The sequence below is a fragment of the Penicillium daleae genome (assembly GCF_028827525.1).
Source record: "Penicillium daleae strain IBT 16125 chromosome Unknown utg000008l_segment0_segment0, whole genome shotgun sequence".
Lineage (NCBI taxonomy): Eukaryota > Fungi > Ascomycota > Eurotiomycetes > Eurotiales > Aspergillaceae > Penicillium > Penicillium daleae.
In genome coordinates this window covers 2,638,747-2,664,201 of record NW_026623156.1, presented here as the reverse complement: position 1 = coordinate 2,664,201, position 25,455 = coordinate 2,638,747, and the positions used below count along the sequence as shown (strand labels likewise).

The following is a 25,455-nucleotide window of genomic DNA, read 5'->3' as shown; positions in this document are numbered from 1 at the left end:
AAAACCTTCTTGCTCAATCTGCTTGCAAGTGCTCACTCCGAAGGAAATATACCCAATGCTGGGAAATTTTCGTCCCACGTCTGCTTGAATTGTCAGAAATCCTGATAGAAAGCCATTTGATAGTTTCAGAATATTAATTACCATCTCTTCAATAAAACTGGGAATATCGAAAAGCTCGCTCAGTGGTATGTCCCCATCAGAACTCTGGATAGCCCGACGACTCAGGACTGTTTGAGTTAATGCTGCTATTCTATCACTGTCTCGTCGAAGCTCATTGGCGGTATCTTGTGCTCCGCCTTCTTCAAAAATCTCCGCTGCTTGTTCAACCCTGTTGAGAAGATGCCGAGGGTCGACGAAACTGTAAGCAAGAGGGAGAGCTTTCAAAATGAAGCTGATTGCGTAGTATAATGGTATGCCGGTATAGTCCTATCATTCCAAAATCCGATCCAAGATTAGTCAAAAGTGAAAATTTCTTAAAGGCCACCCTGTCTGCCTCCGCGCTTACTATGCTGTATTTGAATGATCGCCGGAAATTTGTGGACTCATGCTGTGTTTCGATCATCAAGCTTGCACTCTCTAGAGCTCGCCGAATGAATTCTATTCGAACCGGATCTGACTTCAAGTCATCTGCCGACCCCATACCCTGCAACACGAGACCGTTGATATAGCTTCGTGGAGAAAAAGGAGACAATTAGAATATTGACATAAGAGAAGGCACGGATTCTCGCGACTTACAGCTTCATGAAGGCAAATGGCACCAGTAGCCGATTTCTATCTTGCTTCTCCGAAAACGTTTGGTAGAGGGGATGGAATTTATTCGTCATTTCATGAAGCCACTTATCGACGGCTTCATCGGAAGAAGTAAGAAGATCAATGGCTGCCTGTGGCAATGGCTTTGACCTCATCTGAGAGTTCTGTAGCTTTCCTTTCAGATCCCCTACCACATTGTTAATCCACCAAGCAGAGATTGGCGAAGATCACAAATGTAATATGCGTACCTGTGATTATAAATCCTTGAATGTAGGCACAGATGCGGTTATCGACAGGGCGGTGATAGGGAGACATAACGAGGTACTTCGCATAACCCAGATATTGCCTCATGTTGTTGATGACATAGGGTTTACTGAGGTTCGTTCTGCAAATCTTCAGTTGAGGGCCAAGGAGAGATAGTGAAATAGAACATACTGCAAGTCCAAACAGCAAAAGGTAAACCAAGCTCTTGCGTTTTCGACTAGCTCTGGGGTATGCTCAGTATCCTGATCCCCGATTACGATCGCAGCTTCATGTAACTTCAATTCGGTGGCCACGGAGGCAACGTAGCCCATTAATCGTGTTCGTCCAGTCCATGTTAGAAATACAATCATAGCATAAACACCAAGCAAGTCAGTTATTGGCCCTTGAAAGGTTTGCATGATAAGTGTGTCAACCGCCGCGACATGCGACTGATAAGTTTCGGGGCGAACAGCCCTTGAAGCAATTGCGCGGATGACAGCCGACATCAGTGGGTGACTCTTGATGGCTTCACTGGCCGAGAATAGTTGATCGTCTATTACCGCAATCGTTGAGCTGCAATTGGTACAAAAAAATGTGTACAACTCATCCCATTCACTTTCGGCCGTATGCGGAGGGGAGAGAGTATTGGAAGAAATGTTCCTCGACACGGCCGGGAGGGCTGTTGGATTGAGCGGTGATAAAGAACCCTGATGCTGAATCAAACTTCCATTATGCGAGATTTGAGCAATCTGTGCTCGCAATGTATCAATTTCTAGCCGGAGCCGTTGTTCCATCAATTCCAATCGCTGCTCAAGATTGGCCTTTTTGGTACTAAGTCATTATTAACCGCCATTGAAACTCGGAACCTGATAAGATGGACACAAAAAGGAATCATTGTATTTCAAGACTCACTCCGAATCCGCGACATAAGCCACCGGGTGTACTGCCCTTGGAGGGACGAAAACGCATTCCGCGTTACTCACTCGGCATCGCTGGCATGGTATCCTTCCGGGCCCGCCACATTTGAGCTTCTGTCTTCTGCAGCGTAGGCAGGCCGAGAGAGATCTGCAGGTCAAAAAGAATTGATCAGATTCTCTTCAATTATGTATGGCGCGGGAGGGATACCTATGTGCTTCACTCATGGTTGTTGTGCGACTTGGGCACATTCATAGAGTCCAAAAAGGAAGGGAAGAATGGGGATGACGCCGAGAGCCGCACGATCGATAAGCTCGCATGGCACATCTCCGCACTCCGCATTCCGCACCTGGGCGGTTGCCAATTGCCAGTTAATGCCTTGCAGCCTTAGGCTCAGATATGGATCAAGTTCCCTCAACGATCTATGTCTTACCCACATGCATGGGCTACTCTCACAAATGACTTATTCCATCGTGCAATTTCTTCCATGACGATTTGAATCACTATCAGAATGAATGTAGTAATCCAACAAACCCCGCTCTGCGAAACGATCGATTTTAGCTCGCAGTCATGTTCGGCTTCGGCCCGACCGAGCCGAGTGAGGGCATCTTGATAGAGAAGTCAAACAGCGCCGAGATCGGCTTATAGCGACGACACTGCTTTTAAGGGCCGTATTATCCCCTTATATTCCATCTTTAGGACATCCTCAAATCGTCATCCTTCAAAGCAAAGTTAAAAATGTTGACCAGACTCTCCGAAACACCTGACAATGGTGACGGCCATGGGGTTGAAAATATTGAGGAAATCTCGAACGTAATCGATTCATATTCTTCACAACTATGGGACATCAACCAAAAGGTGAGAATGAAAGCTCTAATCAGACAGAAGTATCGGAGTACTTTTGTTCAGATGCCTCTGTCGGAACCCTCTAACACGTCCTAAATAGATTCATCAAAACCCAGAACTTGGGTATCAGGAGAAGTTAGCCCACGACAACATCACTTCGATGCTGGAAGACTTGGGTTTCAAAGTCACCAAGCACGCGTACGGCCTTGACACATCATTCGTTGCAGAGTCTGGTGAGGGGGGCCGGGTGGTGGCTTTCAACGCAGAGTATGGTACGTAATTGCAACATACTATGTCAAACAGTTATCTAAACAACATAGATGCTCTGCCGGGAATTGGTCATGCCTGCGGGCACAATCTAATTGCAATGATGTCCATCGGGGCCTTCATTGGAGTTGCCAAAGCTCTTGAGCAGCAAAAGATTCCAGGGCGCGTGCGACTGATTGGAACTCCTGCCGAAGAGGGCTTTGGAGGCAAAATTCCAATTATCGAAGCCGGCGCTTATACTGATGTTGACGCTTGTATGATGGTGCATCCTGGTCCTTTCACTGAATGCCCAGGCTTCACAGGAGATGCATATATGCCTACCCTTGCAAGTCTGAAGTTCAGCGTTCGCTTCACTGGAAAGACCGCCCATGCCGCCATGGCGCCCTGGGAAGGAGTAAATGCCCTCGACGCCGCTGTGCTATCCTATAACAGCATAGGGGTTTTGCGTCAGCAGATTCATCCTTGCAATCGCGTGCACTGTGTCATCTCCGACGGTGGGCTACGGCCTAATATTATTCCTGGCTCGTCAGCGTTGGATTGCTACGTACGGTCCCCTACACTGGCAATGGCGGAGGAGCTCTTTGTGAGAGTGAAGAATTGCTTTGAAGGGGCAGCTTTGCAAGCTGGTTGCACCTTGGAAATTCAGAGGTTTGTGTCATTATTCGGCTTTCTGCCAGGAACCCCTGTAGCTGACATGATATCAGACACAATTCATACGCTGATTTGCGACCCAACAAGGCCCTGGCGACAGCATATGCAGAAGCGATGTCCCATATGGGAATCGAGGTGCGGTGCGATCTCAACTCATCTGGAGTCCCGGGGTCAACGGACCAAGGTAAGTCCTGAATTTTGTCACACCTTGTCGTTCCTAGCTAATCCTAGCTATTTTTTGCAGGAAATGTAACTTACGAGTGCCCGGGCATTCAGGCCTACGTTGGGGTTCATGCCGCGCCCGGGGCGAATAACCACACTCCTGGCTTTACTGCAGTAGCAGGAACCAAGGAGTCTCATGATCTCTGTATTCATGCAGCAAAGGGAATGGCCATCGCGGGAATGAGTGTCCTGCAGCAAGCTGATCTTGCTGAACAGGTGAGACTGGAATTTGAGGACGACAAGAACCAACGCTCTTTGCCCTCGACAACTAAGATGTTTGATCGAAATGCGGGCTTTTGCTAGTTAGACATTTAGAGACTTACAATCATCAAATTTTCAAGTATTCGATTTATAAGCGCTGATAATGACATATCTCGCTCGACATTTTCTAAGGTTTGAACTGCTGATGTCATAACCCAGGGGAGCTGGGATGGCCGAAAAGCTTCAGGATTCCCGAAATTTATCGGACATCTCAATTTGTGCCATCGTCCACTTGCAAAGTATATATTGACTGGAATCCTCAACAAGTGAAATTCTCATTCCATCCAATTGAATATATCCGTTCAATACTTATTCTATTACCATGTCTTCTCCACAAAACGTCACCTTTTCCTCCCGCAACTACAAGCTTGCCAGCCACTTCTACCCTCCCGTGGCCGGCTCTCCCGATCGCTCTGGCGCGGCCATTGTAATTGCTCACCCTTGGACATCCATCAAGGAGCAGTCGCCAGCCAACTACGCTCGCGTTCTGACGCAAGCCGGCTTCACCTGTCTGACCTACGATGCCGCCTACCAAGGCGAGTCAGAAGGCGAACCGCGCGATCTAGAAGATCCCTATCAGCGTGTCGAGGACATTAAATCTGCCGTTACCTACCTCGTCAGCCGCAAGGATGTCGACTCTGAGAAGATTGGCGTACTCGGCATCTGCGCCTCGGGTGGGTATGCCCCGTTCGCAGCTCAAACCGATCTACGCATCAAAGCCTGCGCGACCGCGGCCGCAGTATGCGTCGGCACCATGGCTCGTCGTGGCTACGAAAAGGATTCCTCCAACATGGATATCCTCAAGACTCAGCTCGAAGCTGCTGCAAAGGATCGCAATAGCGATGTGGGCGGCGAGAAGGTCCCCATTGTCCATATGCTTCCTGAGAAGCCGGAAGATGCCCCGGCAGACTTCCCAGACTCGTTCCGGGACTTGATGAACTACTATCGGACTCCGCGTGCTTTCCATCCTCGCGCGACGAATACCACTTTGCCTCGCAGCTGGGATATCATGGGCAACTTTGATGCTTTTGCGCATATCGATATGATCAGCCCCCGACCATTGCTGATGATCACTGGTACCAAGGCGGCTACTAAGTGGTACAGTGAGGATGCGGTGCAGAAGGCCAAGGAGCCCAAGCAGTTACATGTCGTTGAAGGGCTGACTCATGCAGACCTATATGACCAGGTTGATGAGGCTGGTGCGAAGTGTGTCGAGTTCTTTGGAAAGAGCCTCGTCTAAAGTGTTCTTTTGCCAGTGTTAAAAGACTGATTGCAGGGCTGACACGGCTTCAAGTTTGACGACAGTGAAAAGAAATATATAGACTCAATTTATTATTCCTTCAGAAATGAATCATATTTTATCGTCGAGATTTGCGCTGTAGTACTTGGTAGATGTTCTTGGTCTTGACAAGCTGCCCCACAAAACAATTAGGCACGTGATATTATTACATAAGCATCTTGTCGCGCCGTCTAAGAAATTCCTGCCGCACAAGCTTCTCCCTTTCTTTTCCTCAACATATTCACGGTCTCCAACATACCCTTGTGTTTGGACTCAATTCCATCCGCAAATTTTAGAGTGAGACCCAGAGCGATAGATGCTCGTTCTAATCCCGACGTCTGCCCTTTGGATCGGTTCTCCCGTTCCTCATCGAGGCGATTGGGTTCGCTTTTTGAGCACACACACCCTGCCCTTCAAGGGTTAAGGGATCTGTTTCCCCTGCCTGTTGAAATCTGAGACTTCGGGTTATTCAGATAGGATGGAACTTGGGATGTACCGGTCGCATTGTTCTGACAAGAACGTGTTATCGCCACGTCTATCCCGGCATGAAAGCCACCTGCACCCGTCGCTGGTTACCTGCGACTCCTACGTCCTTGGAGCTTTGACCATGCTTTTGCGGAAATCAATGTCTTTTCCTTGCAATTGCATCGTCACTTCTACTGGGGACGTACTAGAAAAGACATCCTACGCCAGCGACTACTAACAAAACCAGGACACCCTCAGCCCCCCGCCGCGTAGATCCACCTTCTGTCTTACCTACCACTCCCCCATCCTCCACCTGGCACTTTCGAAGTCTCGTCTCCTTCAGCTCTCCATGATATTCGAGGTCAAATTTGTGCCGAAAGTGAGCTTTCACAGTTTGACAAAATGTCTTTCTGGAAACTCCCTCGTGTTGCGTCCGCCCCTCTCATATGGGGCTGTGCGTGTCAAAGTAGGGAGATACATTCCTTGCTATCTCGGAAGACGTGTTTCAGTCGATCATTGTCTCATGATTTGGCGCGGTTAGACCGGCACTCGTCGTGGTGTTCGTGTTCGATTCCGATTGTTGTGGAATGTGGACGAGATGATGATCTTCACATTGCTTCGTGGACCTGGCTGCCAGCTTAATACCATACTATACACTTAATTAAAATCATTTTGATAAACATTCAGTCCATCCTCAACTCAATGCTTTAAGGTTATCATAAGAGTACTACTTGATGCTCTGCTGTCGAGTTTTCGTTCTTTGCCTATAGTTACAATAATTTCCACCTCTCCCGAGGAGTCCATTTGATGGTATGAAGACAGTCACAGAACGAAGATATTCCTCAAATATTCAGAGGAATGTAAAGGGCCCACTGCTAATTTCTCCGTGACCCTTCAACTGGGTTGCTCCTAAGTCCCTGTAGAGCCTGAATAAATGAGAACATCCCTTGTTTCAACGCGTTGTTGGTCGCTGTGATTCGAGGCTCTCTATTGAACAACAAACTTGGTTAATCGCATATCTTCACGTCCCATGAGATGCTGTTTCATATCCTCCGAAAAGCGCCGGTACATTGGGTCGAGTGGAAACACGGTCTTCTGTTTATATGTACATCTTATAGCTAAAATACCTCGCGTCTCAGCGAATGTACACCATGTTGGTCCATCCAACTAGGGCTCTCACCCTGCCTCCCAAATCGCGTCCCATTCCTGCCCTGTAGGGACAAAGGAAAGAAGGGGCTTAGATATAAAGCTCGCGCGATTTTTCTCTTGGCTCCCACATTGTCCCCTTTGCCTTCTTCTCTACAGGATACACTCATTTACAGCCTGTACCACAACATTCATTTAATAACTATACTCGAATCAATTGAACCAAAATGGCCCGATTCAGCCTCTCCTTCCTCGCCGTCTTCCTCGTCCTCGCGGCATTCGCCATCTCAATGCCCACCAAGCGCGATCAGAGCCAAGTTCTGGGACTTGACACTGCTCTGTCGGAGTTGCAGGTTCGTATGATCCAAATCTCTTCACAATCATGCATACTAACCTTAGACATTCGATAACAGGATGCGACCAAGTTCATGAAGGGCTTGGGCAATAAGGACTCCAATGACCAGAACAACCAAGCTCCAAAGCAGGACTCTACCGCGGCGGAAAAGAAGGTTGATGAGAAGCTGTCTGCTGCTGATACCCCTGCTGCTACCACTACTGCCACCCCCACAGAGAAGGGCCTGTACTCTGGCAACTTCCAGACACCTACTGCCACCCATACTTCTCATCCTACCTCCCAGCCGAACGCGTTGGGCAAAATCCCAATTCTTGGAGGCCTCCTGGGTGGCACTGGTGGTACTCTATAAATGACTTGAACGTCATTTTGAACAGTTGAAGACAGACGATGAGGGCCTTGGAAGACTCGATGCAGTATAATTCTATATCCGGTGTTCACTTGGAAGGACAATACTTTGTTTCAACTGGGACTTTTTACCTGTGGCGGAGAATGGGATCGGATTAATGAAACCCGTTAGGTATCTCAATGAACATTAGTTGAACATATCCACGAGGTCTTTTTATATTAAGCTGTTCTCGTGCTTCATCTGATAGGGTAGAAGTAATGCCCTCGGTGAGCACCGACGTTGTCCATTGATTCGGCATTCGACAGCCTCAATTTATTTGACATTGGGATAAGTTTGCCCCCAAGTCAAAACATGCACTTTCAGCTTTTCGGCTGGTTAGCTTGTCGTTGACCCTCGTAGAGGCCGGTATAGTACCCTGCAAAGTACCAAGACATCATGAGGTTCTTCAGATTTTCATCTTGAACTTGAAATACATTAGTTTGACCATGTCGTAAACGTTAGAGTGGAAGGGGCCTACCGTGGGGAAGCACTGCGCCAGGCATAGGCATGGCTCCAGTGGGAAAGGTCGGACTTGGGCCGGTGGTAGCACCACTTCCTTCAGCAACTGGGTGCTTTGCTTGAGCAAAGGTTTCACTGGCCTGGGACAAGATCAGTAATCATGGAAGCCAACGCGACGTTGCTCTAAATGCCTCCATACCTGTGTGAAATTGGCAGCTGTTTGGTCTTCAACTAGGTCGCTCTCGGCCTCCATGGCATCGTCCTCAGCAACCACATCTCCTCCACCATGAGCAGTACCTACTTCATCAAGACCTGCTGCTTCGGCCTCTCTCAGGACATCTTCAACGTTCTCGCCCTTAGCATGTATGCTGTGATAGAGCTGTCATCAACAATGTCAGTCAGATAACGGTCACGTGAGAGGTAGTCCTTACGTACCTTGTACTCTTCGACGGCCTCGTCCCAAGAGTGCACCAGAGCAGAATCATCCCAGATCTCCTCGTGAGTCAGGGACTGATCATTTTTAGACTTCCCCATGGCCGCCCATAAGCCTCTCAAGGCGGAGGTGGAATAAGGTCTGGCCTTGGTTGTTTGGCGGCTGGTGGAGACTCACCGCCTTCGATGCTGGTCAGCGAAAAAAAAAGTTTCGGCAGAGATCGTGCAACCACCAGACTTCAATTCACGTCAACCAGAGTCAAAATGGCTCCTGATAAGAAGGGAAGCAAGCGCAAGGGTATGTTGAATATGTGTCATCTTTTGAAATTGACTTCCACGATCCTAACCTCAAATTAGCCGCACCTGTCGCCAGCGATTCTCCTGCGAAAAAACCAAGAAAGTCGAGGCCAAAGCCGCCAAAGTCGTCGAAGATGCCGCTCCCAAGTCCGTTTTGAAGAAGAAGGAGAAGGTCACTGCTAAGCCCAAGGAGACCAAGTCTGAGTCCACTGCGAAGGCCAATGGTGCCCACGCTCGCCAGGCCAAGCCCCGCAAGCGTGCTGCCGATTTCCTCAGCGATGAGGAGAGTGAGAAGCCTGCCCCGGCCACCGAGAAGAAGCCCGTCAACAAGAAGACCAAGAAGGATGAGACCATCTCCGCACAGCCTGGAAAGAAGTCTGCCGCCGCCAAAGTCGCTAAGCCTGCACCGAAGCCCAAGAAGGTAGAAGAGGCGCCAGAGGAGTCTGACGACGAGGAATTCGATATTGACGCTGCCGAGTCCGAAGAGAGTGAAGAAGAGTCGGATGATATTGAGGATGATCAGACTGCCGCCCTCATCAAGGGCTTCGAGAGCAGCGGCGACGAAGACGAGTCCGGCGACGAGGGCTATGACTCGAAAATGCCAATTCCCAAGATTCCCGATACCAAGAAGGCAGAGAAGAAGATGAAGAAGCTCCAACAGGGTGAGGCTAAGAATGAGCCTGGTACCGTCTATGTCGGGTAAGTTTTGTACTATCTAATGCCTTGCTTCGTTTTGATCGCATATGCTAATCCCTCGCTCCCAGACGCATTCCTCACGGTTTCTACGAGCACCAAATGCGCGCATACTTTTCTCAGTTTGGCGAGATCACCAAGCTCCGCCTCTCACGTAACCGCCTGACCGGTCGCTCGAAGCACTACGCCTTCATCGAATTCGCCTCGATCACTGTCGCCAAAATTGTTGCCGAGACCATGGACAACTACCTGATGTATAGCCACATCCTTAAGTGCAAGTTCGTTCCCGCAGAGCAGCTGCACCCCGAGGTCTGGAAGGGAGCCAACCGCCGCTTCAAGCGGACCCCATGGAACCAGATTGAGCGGAAGCGTCTGCTGAAGGGCAAGACACGCGACCAGTGGTCGAAGCGCATTGAGCAGGAGCAGCGCAAGCGTCTGGCCAAGGCTGAGAAGCTGAAGGCTCTGGGCTACGAGATCGATCTGCCTCAGCTCAAGGCCGTCGAGGAAGTGCCCATCCAGGTGCCGGAGGTAGAGGAGCCCAAGGCCGTTGAGGCTGCCGCTACCGAGGAGGCTACCGAGGAGGCCACCGAGGAGCCTGTGAAGGCCATCGAGACCCCCGCCACCACTGATGATACCCCTAAGAAGACGAAGAAGGGCAAGAAGACGGAGCAGGACACTCCTAAGGAGGTCGTGACAGAGTCTCCAGCAGCCAAGTCTCCTGCCACCAAGACCAAGAAGACGGCTAAGAAGACTGGCAAGTCCAAGGCCAAGGCGTAATGGGTGTACAAAATTTTTTTTTGGGCGTCATTTTCTTTCTGTCCATAGCCATGTCATGCATTATTTTGAACTACTGAGTACTCCAAAGCTGGTCCCCGAAGACTAAATTAGACCTCCTAGGGGTAGAATCTGCATCAATCTGGATATAATCACCATATTTCTGAGAAGTAATAATCACTTGCCATGAACTTGGAATGTACTCTATAAAACGCGAGAGGACCAGTGGGCCATCACGTGATCCATTCGTCCCAACATGACCTAGCTCCGAGGTCACCTGACCGCTGGCCTCGTCCCATAAAAAAACACAAGACCCACGGCAAAATTTCTTTCCCTTCTTCTTCCCTCCAACTCCTCGCTCAAAGAATCGCATTCAAAGCTCACACACAAAGAAGAATCTTCTTCTTTCATACACTTGCTTTGGGAGAAAGTCCCCGGACACCCTGCGCTCTTCCAGAGTTCTTCAAGTCAGGCAATGCGGAAACGCGCCGCCATAGAAGCAATTCGATAGCGGCTTACGCCCTACTCCCACCGGCTCCTGTGCTCGCCGTCCGACAGTTTCCGCTGGTTACAATGGGGCGTGCGGCCTGGGGTTGGAGGGGGAGAAGGGGGGACTTCGGTCTTCTCTTGTATTGGGTTGCCTTTCGTCGTGGTTCGATAGTCATGCGATTGCCCTTGTTTCACTTTTGTGGACGGGGTAACTCAATGGGGCTCATTCTTGAGGCGAGGAGTTCCTGTCTTTTTATTCGAGTCTGTAGCTTATGGCAAAGCGGTGATGGACTAGGCTTTTGTTTGCCTTTGGTCCTTGCAGAAGCCCTGTCGAAGGGGCCGGACTCTTGAGACAGGTTCTTTTGGAGATGATCTTGTTGTCTCTTGCCATGAGCTTATGTTCGCGTGATGATATACCAATCATAGAGTCAAGCCCCGAGATTCCCTAGCTACAGCAGGGGGTCCTTGACGAGAAACGATTTTCATATATCTGATGAATATCTTGACTGGCTTGCGTTTTGTTGCCTCTTTAGCAATATTACCCAGTTATTCTTCCGCTAAGAAGTCGCCAGCTCCAGAGTGGGTTGTCTACATTCAGACCCATGATGAATATTGAAGAATAGATAGACGAATATAATAATGTGCTTTAGTGGCTGACACTATAATCCTGTCACCCAGCTTCTCTACATACTCTTCTATTATTGTCCGCTCCTCATATTCATTCGTTGAATTCCTCTGGGTGAAAGAGAAGCTTGATAATTTTTGTCTCATCAGAGCACCATAAGGGGTCTCCCAAGTGCACCTCAGAATATCTCCACATATTCCTCAATTGTTAGTCTATCTACGGAGTCGCACTCCAGATCAGGTAACAATCGGATACCACCAGATGGATACCTCAAGTACATTCCTAGAATTTACAAACCATGGAATCCAGGCATGGATTACCTAGAGGCGTATCCCTGTCATTGAAGACGATATTCAAGAGCAAACCTACACACTCAATAATCATCAACAGCGAAACCTCTAAGGTTAGATAACTGCTTGTCCTATACTGATTCCCCCAATCTCAAGCCGGCCCCAAGCCTACCGCTGCTTGAATTCAGTCCTGGCCCGTATTGAACTGCATAAAACTTGGGATTTCCTCGAGTTGAGCAGGGGGACATAGAGACCTGAGCAGGCATAGACACATGAAGCGCCGACAAGATGCTCCTTCGCGTTCTCTAACGTGATGTGCGCTGCTGATATGCTGGTGACAGACATGACCAAGTGTATTCAGGCTTCTAGCCTGTGAGTTCAGCGCGCCTTGGAATATACAGTCACAACCATGTGCTTCTCATCCTCTTGCTCTAGCTACGCGTCCATTACGGGCAGTGCTTTTCACCGAGATTGAACCCAGTCTGAACTCGATGACCGCTGAGCAACCAACCTATCGCGGGAGAATTGATAGATGGAAATCAATGCAATGGCTATGCGATACTCATTATACCCGGCACTCGACGCCCCATTTTATAATACAAGACACCCAGCCCTCATAGAACAATCATATCCATATCACTGTGCTTTCGATTCATCACTGCGCCTTCTTCGCCTCCCCACCCACCGGCACAGCTTCCTTCTTGCTAAGCAGCTGCACGAGCAAAGCCCCAATAATCTCTCCCAGGAACGCAACAGCCGTTGCGCACACATTGCTCCATACCTGGATACTGACGGAACCTAGCGGCGCGCGGGGGAACGACAACACCCACTCCACATAGTAGGGGAACCAGTCAGCCGGCAGCGCAAAGACGGGTGTCTTGGAGTACCAGAATTGCAGGAACATTTTGAGGCCGTTTGTGCTGAGCCAGCGGGCGCTTTTGACGCTCCAGTCGAATGAGGTTTTTTGGGCGGAGATGGTTTTGTCTGTGGATGGGTGTGGGGTGTTAGTTGGAGGATTCAATTGCGGAGTACCGTTTGAACAGGGGATTGGAGAATGTCCATGCTTTGGGCTGTGGGCTTTAGACCGCTGGTCACGTACTCATTGCCTCGTATTCCTCCAGACTCTTGTCATGTCTCCGGCGCAGCTTCGCCCACTTTGCGAACTCGTCTTGCGAGCTGGTGCTGTTCATTTCACGCTTGAGCTGGACCACTTCGCGCTTCATGCGTTGCTGCTCGCGCTCGTTGCGGGAAGTTGATGTGGGTAGTTTCAGGTAGAGCTGCCATAGCTAGATAGTAGAGGTGATGGGTGTCAGCTGGATATCGGGCTTGCAACGCGTTGAGGGCGTCGCCGGGGGGGGGGTATCTCCGGGATATGGAGCTTTAATATGGATGCACATACCAGTCCATCGATTGTAGAAGCACCAATCGTGTTAATTAGGTAGATTGCAATGTGCACGAACAAGATCGTGAGCACGAGGGATAGCATGATGGCGGGGCTGGTTGGCCAGTAGGCCCGGGTGTGTTTCCGAGTCTAGCGCGAAGGCCAAGCTATAGTGGTGGAAATGTGACTGACGGATACACCTTCAGACTGAGAAGCTATGCTGATGCTGTAAAGGAGCACCTGTCGTTGCTGGTGGTCAAGCTTGAAGGTTTCGGGATGGGAAAAATGACGTGCGGAGGGCGATCTGGCTGGAAATCGAATCGCGGGTTTCGAAGCGGCTTTCCGCCTCCACTTTTGTGCCCCTGCACTATGGAACAACATACAGTACCCATCTCCACAAAACCATAATCTTTCGCGAGAGGAGATTACGACAAGTCATGCTTGGATATATGATTTCATTTTGATTCTCGTTACGTGCAAATTCATAATCGATCATCCATGACTATCCCAGACGATGCATTCCAGCAGCTTGCCAGCGTCTTTGCTTCTCGAGGCAATGAGATCCTCGAGATCGAGATCATCCCGCCCAGTCCAGGCTCCCCGTTTCTCCAAGACGGATGCTCTATCGGCATCACCAAGAAACTACTAGTCCAGGCCTACACGGTTGCACGAAAGCTTTTCTTCAAAAGGCTCATGCCCATGACGGGGGATGACTTGTTCGCCAATCTCCCGAACAACAGTCAAAGTCACGGCATCATATCAGATCTCGTAACCACAGAGATAATGCTGCTCTTCGACTGCGAGCACTTGACCGCCTGTAACTGGCGCAAACGCCGACTGGTAGCTGCCCTTGCCCGCAGACACGATGCTCCAGATCGACGCTCCCAGTTGATCCAGATCTTGAAGACGGAGCTTACGCTATTGCAGAGCTATCAATGCTCACCTTTACATCGACATACCAAGTCCCCTACCCTGTGGTCACATCGACTATGGGTGCTGAAGCAGCTCCTCAAACTCGAGGATCAAAGCCCAGAAACTCTTTTGGCGCTGGAGCGCGCTGAGCTGGCCGTTGTCCTCCGCGCCGCAGAGCTCCACCCAAAGAACTACTATGCATTCACCTATATGCGACAGCTGCACGCTCTTCTCGCAATGATTCCTGTCGAGACGAAAGACCCTTCGAGCTTGGCAGTTCTCTTCGCGAATAAGCTGGTGGATCCAGTGTTGGACTGGTGTCTTGCCAATCCACGCGATATCTCTGGCTGGTCCTTTGGGATATACCTACTCAGTCACGTCCCGGAACGACAGCTCCAAGTGGATGCCGTTGGCAGAGTCCTTCGATTCGCGCGGGACGTGGGATGGGAAGGCGAGAGTCTGTGGACATTCGTTGATCAGGCGGTGCGCCAATTTGATCTCGAGAGCGTGGTGGAAGATACGATTCTCTACGATAAAGAGGGACATGAACCTGTACCTACCGTTGCCGAACCATCTTCAACGAAGTGGCCATGGCGAGCACGGCTGGCTAGAGCCAGGGCCTATTGGGCTGTATATGGCTCCAGCCATGATCTATGATAGTACCTGGAAGTACTATATAGCGATTATTTCTCCCTCCTTTCTTCCTCCCCACCCTCCATCCCTCGGATATATGGGCATCCCCGGGAATCCTAACCACGGACTCGTTGATATTCTCATTATAACATAATTTTACCAAGAAGGCAAAGCAGGAAAGGAGGTAGAATAATAAACGCCGTATCGACAACTGAAAACGCCTCGCTAGACACCGGCCCCGTTAAACATGACGGGGATATTTTTGAAAATCCGGTGGGTATGATCTATGTACTTATATCCTCCTTCCATACAGAGCCTTATCACCCTTGTAGTAGCATCGCATTGCATCACGCTCGCACTCGCAGTCTCCAAAAGAGTGATTGTCCAAAGATTGTCCATCGCGCAAATTGGCCGCGCGCTCAGCCCCGCCACCACGCCAAGTGTATCCGGTTCCAACGAAATTGACGATAGGAGGAGTGTGCGACGAGGGCGTTGGACATTAAGCAAGGAAAGGGCGATTCTATTATTTCTTTTTCCCCGCTGCGGCGGCTTCGGCGGCTCGTTTTTCATCGGCTGTAGACAGACAACCAGGTTAATTAGCTTGTGCAGGATGGAAGAGCGCGGTCGGATTATACATACCCTTCTTCTGCTTCTCGCGCATGATAGTAGCAGCATCCTCCTTGGCCTTTTGGAACTGAGTTCCCGACAGGGTGTTCTTAGATTTCTAATTGGAAAACAAAACAACAACAATCAGCAACCTTGTCCGGGCATATGTCGCAAATCGCAGAATCTCCATAGATCAATAACTTACCGAGGAGGCCGCCTTCTTCTGGGCCTTGGCCCGGTCAGTATCGCGCTGATTACCACGGGTCATGGTGGGAGATTTTGTTGCGGGCTGGATATAGGTATAACAAAAGAAAATCGAGCGAGAACAACAATAGGAATGAACAGGCGCACAGTCGCACGGATTGGTTGATGATGACCCCCAGGAAGAGGAAAGAAAAAAAGTAGAAGAGGGGCGGGGCGCTTCCCCCGGCGTTAAAACCGCGCAGCGTCGGCGAATCAGGGCCGGGCCGAGAATCCATGGACATCATGGTTGGCATATATTGGGATGTCGTCTCGTTTCCCCTTTTTCAGCCTCATCTGGTGGACATGGGAAACAAGGGAAATTATTGGAGACTGGTGGGACACTAGACTGTGGGACTAACTTGTTGATGCCCGTCATTTGGAGGGAGGAGTTTCTGTACGACTCCTGGGCGGTTGGGGTGCCGCCGTGATTGGGCGCGTAGACCAGCGCATAGTTTCGATCAGTTCCTGGGTGTATCGAGATTGAAGATTTGGGGATCTTACCGATTGTTGAGTATTTGGGCTACCACTTTCTACGTGTTGGAGCGAGATCGAACGAGATATCAAGATTGCCACACGGTTGTCGGTAGTTCATACTTGTAGTGTATATACTCTGCCGATTGCACCTCTCAGCCAATCGTTTAAGCGCCTACAGAATGGGGCTAGTTTGGGGCTAGTTTCATGATCTTGACGACCGACAGCTCCCACCCTATCCCTTTGAGATCCTGAAGAATAGCTCAGAATCGAAGCTATCCCAGACAGTAGACTCGATTCAGGCAGAGATCCCCTAGTCGAAATCAGTCGAGCCATCAGCTCTATTTGTGGTGCCTGCCAATGAGCATCCTCGGGACTGCCTTGAAACAATCTCTGCCTGACATCTCTGATAATGTTTGTCTTCGAATGATGCCTCGAGGTAGCAGACTAGTGGTTTGCTTCGCTGCGTTGCCCAAAATACCCCAAACAACCAACTGACCTTGCCTTTGTCTATTTTCTTTGTCCAGGTTGGTGAGTCTAGTATCTTCTCTCCATTGTTTCAGATTCGGCTATTCATAGGCTGATTGTCTTGTTGCAGACTGTTCGGCGCCTGCAGACCACGCGGGATGGAATGAATGAAATAGAAACCAGATGAATCACACCCGTCAAGCCCTTCTCTTATTATTCAGTCTATTTCTGCCTTTTTATTCTTTCTTCTTCTCCTTTCTCTTCGCTCCTCGAGTTGATCTCGCATTGTTCCAGCGTTGCTTTCTTTTTGGGACTCGGTTTCCTGCTGGCCAGTGACTTCCTTCCTCAGTCCTTTTTGAATTGTCCACAGCCCAACGGGTGTCTTGTCTTGTCTTGTCCAGAAACACAATACAGACATATCAACGCACATCGACATAGATTATTTGATCCACCTGGTGGGTCTTCATTCTGCAGCTTTTAACCTTCTCGCATTGCATCTTGCGCTATCCAAAAGAGTCATGATGTCGAAGCTCAAGGAGTCTCTGGCTGGTCCAGGGTATGTGATCCTCAATACTATCCGCGCGCTCAACATCATCGTCTTCCTCGATATCATTGCCGCCTGTGCGGTCATGTTGGTCAAGATCAACATGACCAACGGGTTCTTCTTCTTCCAAGCCGTCACCCATGCAGTCATTGCCCTCGTCAGCAGTAAGTTTCCAGCGAATGCGTTTCTCTCCCCAGTCCCGCAAAAACATAAAAAGGTTGAAAACGTGCTGATCATAAACAGTCGCCCTCATCATCTCAGAGCTCCCCTTCTTCCGGGGGTTCTTCAACCGCCGATACCCCATGTTCGGCGAAGAGGCCGGCTTCTTCGCTCTGGCAGCCATCATGATGATCCTCGGCGTCGCTGTCCTGGGCAATCTGAACACAAAAGCGATGAGCCAAGGGTCGCTTGGCCTGACTTTCTGGCGAATCGTAATTTCAGCCGGTATCCTCGCCATGGTCGTCAGCCTCGTGAATGTCCTAGCAGTAAGTCAAACCCCCTCTCCCCATTCCCCCAAGACGGATATATCTTAACCACCACCAGACGCTCATCTTCACCGACCGCACCCAGGGCCTCAGCGCCCGGCACGTCCGACAATACGGGGCCGTCGCGCCCCAAAAGGTGGTGAGTCGGGCCAGTAGCAACCGCTCCTTCCAAGCCAGTCTGAATATGAAGCGTGAAGACGACTCGCTCCCAAGCTACACCCCACAGTCCGCCGCCAAGCGTTTCACCAAGCGCCTAACAGGTCGTTTCCCCATCAAAATCTCCAATCCGATGAATCCCACCAGCAATGGGAATAGTCTGCACGCTCCACCTGTTAACGATGCCGCGTCTTCTCGGTACTCGCGTGATTCGGCGGGCGTTGCGATGCCGGACCCAGCGCATCATCCTATCTATGGGCATGGCTCGAGTATGGTTTGAGGTGTGGTTGCGTGGATTGGGATTGGGGCATTGGGGGTGGCGTTTGGGGGGATATGCATTAGTTGGTGTTTGATGTTTTTAATTTTTCTTTTCTTTTTCTTGGTTTCTTTGAACTCGAATTCGAATGCCCTTGTAATGATTAGCCAGCGCTTTGATTGTTTTTGAATGAGAACCATGATTGTGATGTTTTCAAGATGGCGTGGTAGAAGGTTAATTGCTCATGTAACTGTAGACGAGTCAAGAGCATCCATTCAAGGCCATTGTCATGAGGTGGTCGTTGTATATTGGTTGTGGAGTGGAGATGCAACAGGTGGTGCTGTTGGGAAGTATACGACGGAGTCGCTGCCTCTGACAGCCCCCCAAAGGCGACCGCCTTTGGCCCCGAGTGCAAGCTCGAATTACAATAGTTGGTCTCTTCCTCCCAGTCCACGCTCCTTCCACCTCAAATTCCAAAATCGCGTCTGCTTTTCAGATGCGATAGAGATCCTCTATCCGCTGGCTACAACCATGGCTGGCATCGGGATCTCTTGGGGGACGTAAGTGATTTTCCACTCATTCCAGCACTCCGCACCATCTCCGCACCCTCCTCTGATGTGCGCTCTCTAACAATTCTCACAGCGTCAAGTCTCTTCTCATCTTCTTCGGTCCCGTCCTCCTTCCTCGCCTGATCACAGCATACCGCAGTCTACGCGTATCAATTTCAAGCCGGCCTCCTCCACGCCCAATTCCAGCTGGCGCCAATCGCGCAGTGAACCTCTTGTTCGCCAGCATCGCCGTCTTCCTCGTCCTCAGCCTCCCATTCAACCCTCACGCCCCCGAATCTAACATCTTCTCCCTCACTCGCTCGCGCATCAATACCCCCATCGATGTGATCTTCCACCGTCTATCGCGCCTCCGGCCCGACGGCCTCCTAACCGACCCCGACGTGCGGCTGCGCGAGAAACTCACCTCCCTCGGGGCCCGCAAGGTCTACCTGACCTACGGCCCAGATGCATTGGTCTCATGCCAATACTGCTCCTTTGAGGATCTCAATACCTACCTACTCTACTACATGCCATTCCACATTCTCCTGCCGCACCTGGTCCACCTCTTGATCCTCGGCGTAGCCACGTCCGCCCCCTTCGCCGGCCGCGAAGCTGCCCGCTGGCGAACCAAATTCACGCTCGCTGGCCTGGCGCTAGCAGCACTGGACATCTGGATTGTCGTACGGTACGATGCAATCTCATCGGCTTCCCCCGCCGTGCGGGCGGGCCAGACACCCCCCATCGGCCTCTACAATCTAATTACCTTGCTCCGGCCACTGGCATTTGCCGTGTGTGACGTGGTCTGTGCAATCATCATCTACCTCTCCTCCACCAACCGGTTCTTCTTCAAACCGCCCTCGCAGGCGGATCAAGTCAACCAGGCGGTGTCCGCGGCGCTGACCATGCTGACGGGCGCTAACAACAAGCTCCATGCGGCGAGTGTGGCCCGCAACGCGGTCGTCCGGGATAAGGCGCTAAAGATGCGCGATGATGTCTACTGGCAGGCGATGGTGGCGGTCGAGAACCCCACTCGAGGCTCCGAAGGAGCCGAGCAGATTGAGGGAGTGGAGCGGGTGGACGTGGTTAATAATATTTGGGAGGAGGAGGAAGTGGCTCGGGCCATGTCGCGGGCGATGGCTGGGCAGGGAGGAGTGGATTTGGCGCAATTGGGGATGAATGCGAATGAGTTTGTGCGCGGTGTTACGGAGGGGTTGGATTGAGGGAGTACAATAAGTTGGGTATATCCTACGGGGAGTATAGTGGGGGGATATTTTGAATGTTCTATTTTTGTACATGTCTTGGATATATACCGAAAAGATTACACAGAAGAGTAGTCATTTCACGAGAATACTACATCCGCCAATAGAGAAATAACAGTATAAAAGACTTTTCTCCCGAGTTGGAGTACTCCGTACGTCTCCCACGGTCCATACCACTCCTGTGCGGGACTGTACCTTGTTTTTTAGTGCGCGGTACCACTCTGCAGGAGCAAAACTATACCAACAGCTCCCCCCCCCCAACCTTAACTCAAAGATCAATCGCAGAGATAGATATTCCACCTCCCATGGTAAATATAACCCAAGACCTTGATTTATCCATATCCAACACCTCTCCTTAGCCCTAAAATCCTCGACTAAAATTTCCCACGATTCGACGAGAGGCGGTGTGGGGCGTCGATCATTATGTGTTGAGGAGAAGGTCTTGAAACGAGTCTCTCTCGCGCTCGCTCGCTCTCACCGTTTCCCCTCCTCCTCCTTTCTCTCTCCCCTCAATTGCTCCTCAATTTATTCTTCCCTCCCCCTCCCCCTCCTCCGTCCCTCGCTACAATCGGATTCTGGCAATCCTTTCCAAAAATTCTCTCGTTCGCAAGAACCTCATAATCTCTACCCCCCCCCCCCCCCCCCCCCCTCCAAAAAGCATATCTTGCTTGCAGAAATCCCTTTTTCGCTCTGCTCGCTTTGTTTGACCGCGCGGCGGATCCGCCTATGAGGCTTCCAGACCCGTTCCTCTAGACCCATCTCGCCTCTCCCTCAGCTTAATTAGTGCCCGCGCCAAAAGCCAGAAACCCTCGACTCCGTTTTCCTGTCCCCGGCCGCAAAGAAACCCTTTTTCCACGACTCTCAAAAGGTTTCTTCTCTTTCTCCCTCCCCTGCAAACCCTCTTTGCGACCCCTCGTCTCTCTTTCCCCATGGCCAAAGAGACGATCGCGCCGCCTCCACCAGCCGCGGAGCTCAATGGCTATGTGTCCAGCCCCAGCGGCCCGCGGCCAGCCAAGGAGACCACGTTCCGGGAGTGGGTGGTCACCAACCAAATCGGTATGCAATTGAACCCTGAGATCCCCGGCCCTCGAGAACGGATGGAGATGGAGGAGCCTCTTCACGATACAGGCAGGCACTGGCTGTCGCAGAGTCCTCCATGTCTTCTTCTTTGTTGATATATTTCCTCTTTCTCCCACCTTGGTGTTGGGGTCTGTTCTAGCCTCGGCATGCTGTCTTTGCCAAAAGATCTTGTCCAGCTAACTCCTGCCCCCTTGGCAATTGCCTCCTTATAGGTATCTCTTTGACCATTTTGTCCATGTTGCTGGCTCTTCATAACCTCTACCCGTCGCTGCGCCCGTATACCCAGCCTTTCTTCGAGCTCTCCTATCACGACCCCGCCTCCAACACATATGTCCCAGGCTGGGGTGATGTGTGCTTTGTCATTAGCGCGACCCTGGCCCTCACCGCGATTCGCGCTATTGTTATTGAATGGGTGATTCAGCCTCTCGGGCGCTCTATGGGATTGAAGCGTAAGGCGGCGCTCCGCTTGGCCGAGCAGGGATGGCAGGTTCTGTATTATGGCTTCATTTGGGCTATTGGTCTGGTATGTTGCTGCTTGGGAATATCTGCCATTGGATTTGCGTTGGGTGGCTAATGGTTTGTGGTTTCGTTCTTGTGCAGTACCTCTGGAAGAATTCCTACTATTGGTTCGATTTCGGCGCGATTTGGGTTGAGTGGCCGGCACGTCCGCTTGGCGGCCTGATGAAGTGGTATATCTTGGTGGAATTGGCGTTCTTGCTGCAGCAGATCTTCGTCATCCATGTGGAGGAGAAGCGCAAGGATCACTATCAGATGTTGTCGCACCACGTTATCACCAGCACGCTGCTTGGTTCGGCTTATATCTACGGTTTCTACAATGTGTCCAACGTGGTACTGTGCCTGATGGATATTGTGGACGTTCTGCTTCCCGTACGTCTGACCTGCGGTCTCTCGTTGGAAAACAGCGTTTTACTTTTTGCTAACTTCTCGCAACAGTCAGCCAAGATCCTCAAATATCTCAAGTTCCAAAACGCCTGCAATGTCGCTTTCGGTATCTTCATGGCCACCTGGGTCGTCACCCGGCACGTCCTGTATAACATGCTGTGGTGGTCAATCCACAAGAACATACCCCAGCAGATGGCCTACGGCTGCTACTCGGGCAGCACCGCAAAGATGATCAGCACAAACGGCTACCCAGACCGCTTTGCGTACATGTTCGGACCCTTCCGCGGCCTGGAGAACCCAATCTGCATGAACCGCACCATCAAATGGATCTTCCTGTCTTTCCTGCTATCCATCCAACTCCTCTCCGTCGTCTGGTTCAGCATGATCGTCCGCGTCGCCTACCGCGTCGTCTGCAGCGGCGCTGCCGAGGATACCCGCAGCGACGAGGAAGACGAGCTCGAGACGGACGACACCCCCGCTACTAACGGCACTGTGCGGCTGGCCGCCAAGGAGGGCGTTACCACGACCCCCATCGCCGTTAACGAGAACGCTCCTGGCCTGGACCGCCGGCGGTCAAATGGTTCTGCCTCTGTGCGTGCCCGAGGCCGTGGCCGTGTGCCCTTTGACCAGAGTGACCGTAAAGCCTTGCTGGGACGCATTGGATGTGACAAGCCTACCTAGGGTAGCCCGAGTTGAGAATCTCTGGGTTTCTTGTTGGTCATCAAGTTTTCTTTTTGGGGTCTGTCATCTTTATGTTTGTCCTTTTTGTTTCCCACTCTCCGTCCTGGCGCATTATGACGAATCCACTTCGACTCCCGTATTTACTGGCATGCCGTGATGTCTGTCTATTCTTTTTCTTTTCACCTGCTCACTTGGTGCCCGTTACCTCCTCCTTCTATTGATTTGCACTACGCAAGACGCAGTACGCAGTACCCCAGTGCCGTACGGCAGTGCGGTACGAATATGCATATCCGCTCATACACCAGCTACGCTATCTAGACCAGCGACTGTACCTCGATGAAATGAAAATGCTCGAATAACGATGCTTTGCGAATGTTTCACCTCAGCCCGAGAACCAACCCCCTCCCCCCTCCTTCTCTCGCCTGCTTCCAGCCCTCCAGACCCCCTTGTCAGGTCAACTTATATCCCTGCGCTGTGGTTTTGTGTTTATTCTTTTCTTTTCGTAATTCCGTTTTCGAGGTTATGCCTTGCATCCGTGTTTCTGCTTGCATTGTCTTGTTTCTATTGACCTGGGCTGGAGGTCTCGGGCTTCGTGCTTTGTTTTCGTGGTTTTTTTCAGATGTGGTTAGAGAGGTCCAGCAATTAATACCCAATGGATGCATTTGAATTTTGGTCGACTTGATGGATCGTCCTCCTTTGCTTTAAGTATGCTGTGGTTGAGATTTGCGGATCTTAGATCTGCATGGACCTTGCTACCATAGACAACGTATTCTAAAGGAGGCGTAGTGTCTCGTTGTATTTGTTGAGCAGGTAAAGGGGGAATGTGAGGGATACGGTTTTGTGGTGGAAGGTGTTTTGGGTTTTGTAGTCTTTGGCATTGAAGGTACGGATGTTGGTTAGAAATTGGGGCGGGAGGGGATTAGGTAGATGAGGGGATTTGTAGTAGTGCTGGTTGGTTGTTGTATATAGAGGACAGAAAGTATGAGATGATTTGTATTAACGGCTCCTTTTACTTTATTTTGTATATGGATTGGTAACAGCGGTTAGGAATGGAGGTTATATATCATGGTTCGGTTAGCGTTTCGCTATTTTATGACTTGCTAGTATGTGATTGGCAGACAGTATTGCAGGTGGAGATGATATTGTTTCCCAACAGCTGGGTATGAATGTTTTCTTGAGCGATGGTAGGATTCTCGCCTCCTCGGGTTTAATTAGTATGCTGTAGACCCCTCGGTGCATTAAGTTTCACCCTCCACATCCCTACAGCCTGGTTAGCTCTCGGGTCTACATTCGGAATATTTCATACTAATGGGAACTGCTCAACCCTACTACGTCGATATCTCTACCTTACCAGGGTATATACAGTGAGCGACGCTTGTAATCTTTGGGCGTTATCTCACAAACATTGAATTTATTTTGGTCTCCGAAGATCATCAAGTGGCTTATGGATGGGGCAAGACCAGGTCAAGCCTGCAGGTTCTTTGGACTCCCGGAGAGGTTGCTCTTCCCCGCGTTCGACACTTCCCTACAACCATCTGCTTTTAAGAAGTATATCGGCGTCATTACCCGTAGGTACTAGGTTGAGTCTGGTCAATAATTTATTATCCCTCTGTCATTTTTAGGAGGAATGGTTGTTTGCTAAGGGTTTTTGATATAGATGGAATTTAAGGGAAGGGAAAAGTTCGAGTACCTAACCGTTAGAGGCACGAAGAGATAATCGAACTGTGAAGCAATATATTTGAGTAACAGGGCAACCAAGCAAGACGTATCAAGCGACATTAATAATCCCCGCTGTAGCTTGTATTAAGGTTCAAACACCACTTCAAATTTCAAACAAGCCACCGTGAGCCATGACTACATGCCACGAGCATCAAGACCCAATGGCTCCCGAAATCAGATCTCTCAGTCCCAGAGATAATGTCATCTCTTCCTTAGCCCAACCTCGGCAGGCCAATATGGACCGTGAGACCTGCCATACCTCCCACATGCACTCAAGATATATTGCCGCCACCTTCTGATCGAAACGCCGATATCTTCGCCCACCTGTCCAGTTCTCAGCATGAGCTTCATAGCTTCATCATTTCCAACAGCAGCGGCCCACCATAACGGCGTGCGACCCACATCATCTTCCACATCTAGGTTCAATTGACCAGTCTCTATTAGCATTTTGGCTATGGCCGGTCGTCTGCACTGCAAGGCCCAAGATATTGGCACCTGGCCGAAATACACAGGTGCGTTAAGGTCCACTTGTCCAGACTCCAGAAACAGCTTCACCACTGCCTCATGCCCTCCGTCAATAGCCATTCCGAATGGATACCTCTCATTGCGACATTTGTGCGCGTCTGCTTGTCCAGTTGTTAGCAGTAACTTGACTACCCCATCGTGGCCAGATAATGATGCCGATGCTAGTGCAGTGTAACCATAACGGTCTGCTTCATCCACGTCTATTGGCCCAGATGTCTCCAATAACAGCTTGACCATTGACTCGCAACCGCAATGTGAAGCCAGAATCAATGGAGTCCTCCCGCGGGGGTCTCTCATTGTGATAGGACATACACTCTGGATATATAGTTGAGCTGTAGCCAGTTTTCCATATTTGGCAGCCCAAAGTAGTGCCGAGCCACCTTTAAATTGAGAATTACGTCGATATAGGGGTTGATTTAGGGTATTGTAGAGTCGTCTATTGGTTTGACATAACGAGTTCATGTCACTTTCAGACCTCAAAGATTCGACAATTAGGAGGTAAATTTCTGTGGGTAGGTTTGAGAAAGACATATTTGAGGATTGTTGTAGCCCTGTGGTTAACGTTGGCTGGCTTATACTGGCCAAAATGTCAGAGCAAATGGGTTACACATACCTGAAGGCGAGAATGGTTCAACGCAGGTCAATCAAATCAGTTGACTCACTCTGTGCTGTCCAGGACGAGAATATCGAAGAAGAGAAGAATAAATTTCGCTTGAGTTTGCATCTATCTGATCCATTACT

At 50.3% G+C, this 25,455-nt stretch overlaps 11 protein-coding genes across 11 annotated transcripts; 7 read left to right on the top strand and 4 right to left on the bottom strand.

The window, feature by feature from the left end:
* Window positions 1-32: 32 nt before the first annotated feature.
* Window positions 33-1,499, bottom strand: N7458_009497 (uncharacterized protein; the record flags this gene model as incomplete). The annotated part of the gene is made up of 6 exons (XM_056912879.1): window positions 33-80; window positions 142-426; window positions 506-668; window positions 736-937; window positions 999-1,135; window positions 1,186-1,499. The coding sequence occupies 6 exons, from the start codon at window positions 1,497-1,499 to the stop codon at window positions 33-35; spliced, it is 1,149 nt and encodes a 382-aa protein (XP_056761728.1).
* A 1,147-nt stretch (window positions 1,500-2,646) lies between these two features.
* On the top strand, window positions 2,647-4,197 carry N7458_009496 (M20 family metallopeptidase; the record flags this gene model as incomplete). The annotated part of the gene is made up of 5 exons (XM_056912878.1): window positions 2,647-2,766; window positions 2,855-3,026; window positions 3,075-3,669; window positions 3,726-3,856; window positions 3,917-4,197. 5 exons carry the CDS (start codon window positions 2,647-2,649, stop codon window positions 4,195-4,197), a joined length of 1,299 nt encoding a protein of 432 aa, XP_056761727.1.
* Window positions 4,198-4,477: 280 nt separating this feature from the next.
* Window positions 4,478-5,395, top strand: N7458_009495 (alpha/beta hydrolase; the record flags this gene model as incomplete). The annotated part of the gene is made up of 1 exon (XM_056912877.1): window positions 4,478-5,395. One exon carries the CDS (start codon window positions 4,478-4,480, stop codon window positions 5,393-5,395), a length of 918 nt encoding a protein of 305 aa, XP_056761726.1.
* A 1,877-nt stretch (window positions 5,396-7,272) lies between these two features.
* Window positions 7,273-7,749, top strand: N7458_009494 (uncharacterized protein; the record flags this gene model as incomplete). The annotated part of the gene is made up of 2 exons (XM_056912876.1): window positions 7,273-7,398; window positions 7,459-7,749. The coding sequence occupies 2 exons, from the start codon at window positions 7,273-7,275 to the stop codon at window positions 7,747-7,749; spliced, it is 417 nt and encodes a 138-aa protein (XP_056761725.1).
* A 356-nt stretch (window positions 7,750-8,105) lies between these two features.
* Window positions 8,106-8,778, bottom strand: N7458_009493 (uncharacterized protein; the record flags this gene model as incomplete). The annotated part of the gene is made up of 4 exons (XM_056912875.1): window positions 8,106-8,209; window positions 8,264-8,384; window positions 8,444-8,623; window positions 8,680-8,778. 4 exons carry the CDS (start codon window positions 8,776-8,778, stop codon window positions 8,106-8,108), a joined length of 504 nt encoding a protein of 167 aa, XP_056761724.1.
* A 162-nt stretch (window positions 8,779-8,940) lies between these two features.
* Window positions 8,941-10,443, top strand: N7458_009492 (RNA-binding protein; the record flags this gene model as incomplete). The annotated part of the gene is made up of 3 exons (XM_056912874.1): window positions 8,941-8,978; window positions 9,034-9,672; window positions 9,738-10,443. 3 exons carry the CDS (start codon window positions 8,941-8,943, stop codon window positions 10,441-10,443), a joined length of 1,383 nt encoding a protein of 460 aa, XP_056761723.1.
* A 2,056-nt stretch (window positions 10,444-12,499) lies between these two features.
* Window positions 12,500-13,330, bottom strand: N7458_009491 (guided entry of tail-anchored proteins factor 1; the record flags this gene model as incomplete). The annotated part of the gene is made up of 3 exons (XM_056912873.1): window positions 12,500-12,828; window positions 12,944-13,130; window positions 13,244-13,330. 3 exons carry the CDS (start codon window positions 13,328-13,330, stop codon window positions 12,500-12,502), a joined length of 603 nt encoding a protein of 200 aa, XP_056761722.1.
* A 393-nt stretch (window positions 13,331-13,723) lies between these two features.
* On the top strand, window positions 13,724-14,794 carry N7458_009490 (uncharacterized protein; the record flags this gene model as incomplete). The annotated part of the gene is made up of 1 exon (XM_056912872.1): window positions 13,724-14,794. The coding sequence occupies one exon, from the start codon at window positions 13,724-13,726 to the stop codon at window positions 14,792-14,794; it is 1,071 nt and encodes a 356-aa protein (XP_056761721.1).
* Window positions 14,795-15,293: 499 nt separating this feature from the next.
* On the bottom strand, window positions 15,294-15,644 carry N7458_009489 (4F5 domain protein; the record flags this gene model as incomplete). Its single annotated transcript, XM_056912871.1, has 3 exons — window positions 15,294-15,343; window positions 15,410-15,494; window positions 15,582-15,644. The coding sequence occupies 3 exons, from the start codon at window positions 15,642-15,644 to the stop codon at window positions 15,294-15,296; spliced, it is 198 nt and encodes a 65-aa protein (XP_056761720.1).
* Window positions 15,645-17,079: 1,435 nt separating this feature from the next.
* N7458_009488 (uncharacterized protein) lies at window positions 17,080-19,767 on the top strand (the record flags this gene model as incomplete). The annotated part of the gene is made up of 4 exons (XM_056912870.1): window positions 17,080-17,266; window positions 17,346-17,587; window positions 17,646-18,017; window positions 18,649-19,767. 4 exons carry the CDS (start codon window positions 17,080-17,082, stop codon window positions 19,765-19,767), a joined length of 1,920 nt encoding a protein of 639 aa, XP_056761719.1.
* Window positions 19,768-20,735: 968 nt separating this feature from the next.
* Window positions 20,736-22,470, top strand: N7458_009487 (uncharacterized protein; the record flags this gene model as incomplete). The annotated part of the gene is made up of 4 exons (XM_056912869.1): window positions 20,736-20,862; window positions 21,099-21,409; window positions 21,487-21,774; window positions 21,841-22,470. 4 exons carry the CDS (start codon window positions 20,736-20,738, stop codon window positions 22,468-22,470), a joined length of 1,356 nt encoding a protein of 451 aa, XP_056761718.1.
* Window positions 22,471-25,455: the final 2,985 nt, after the last annotated feature.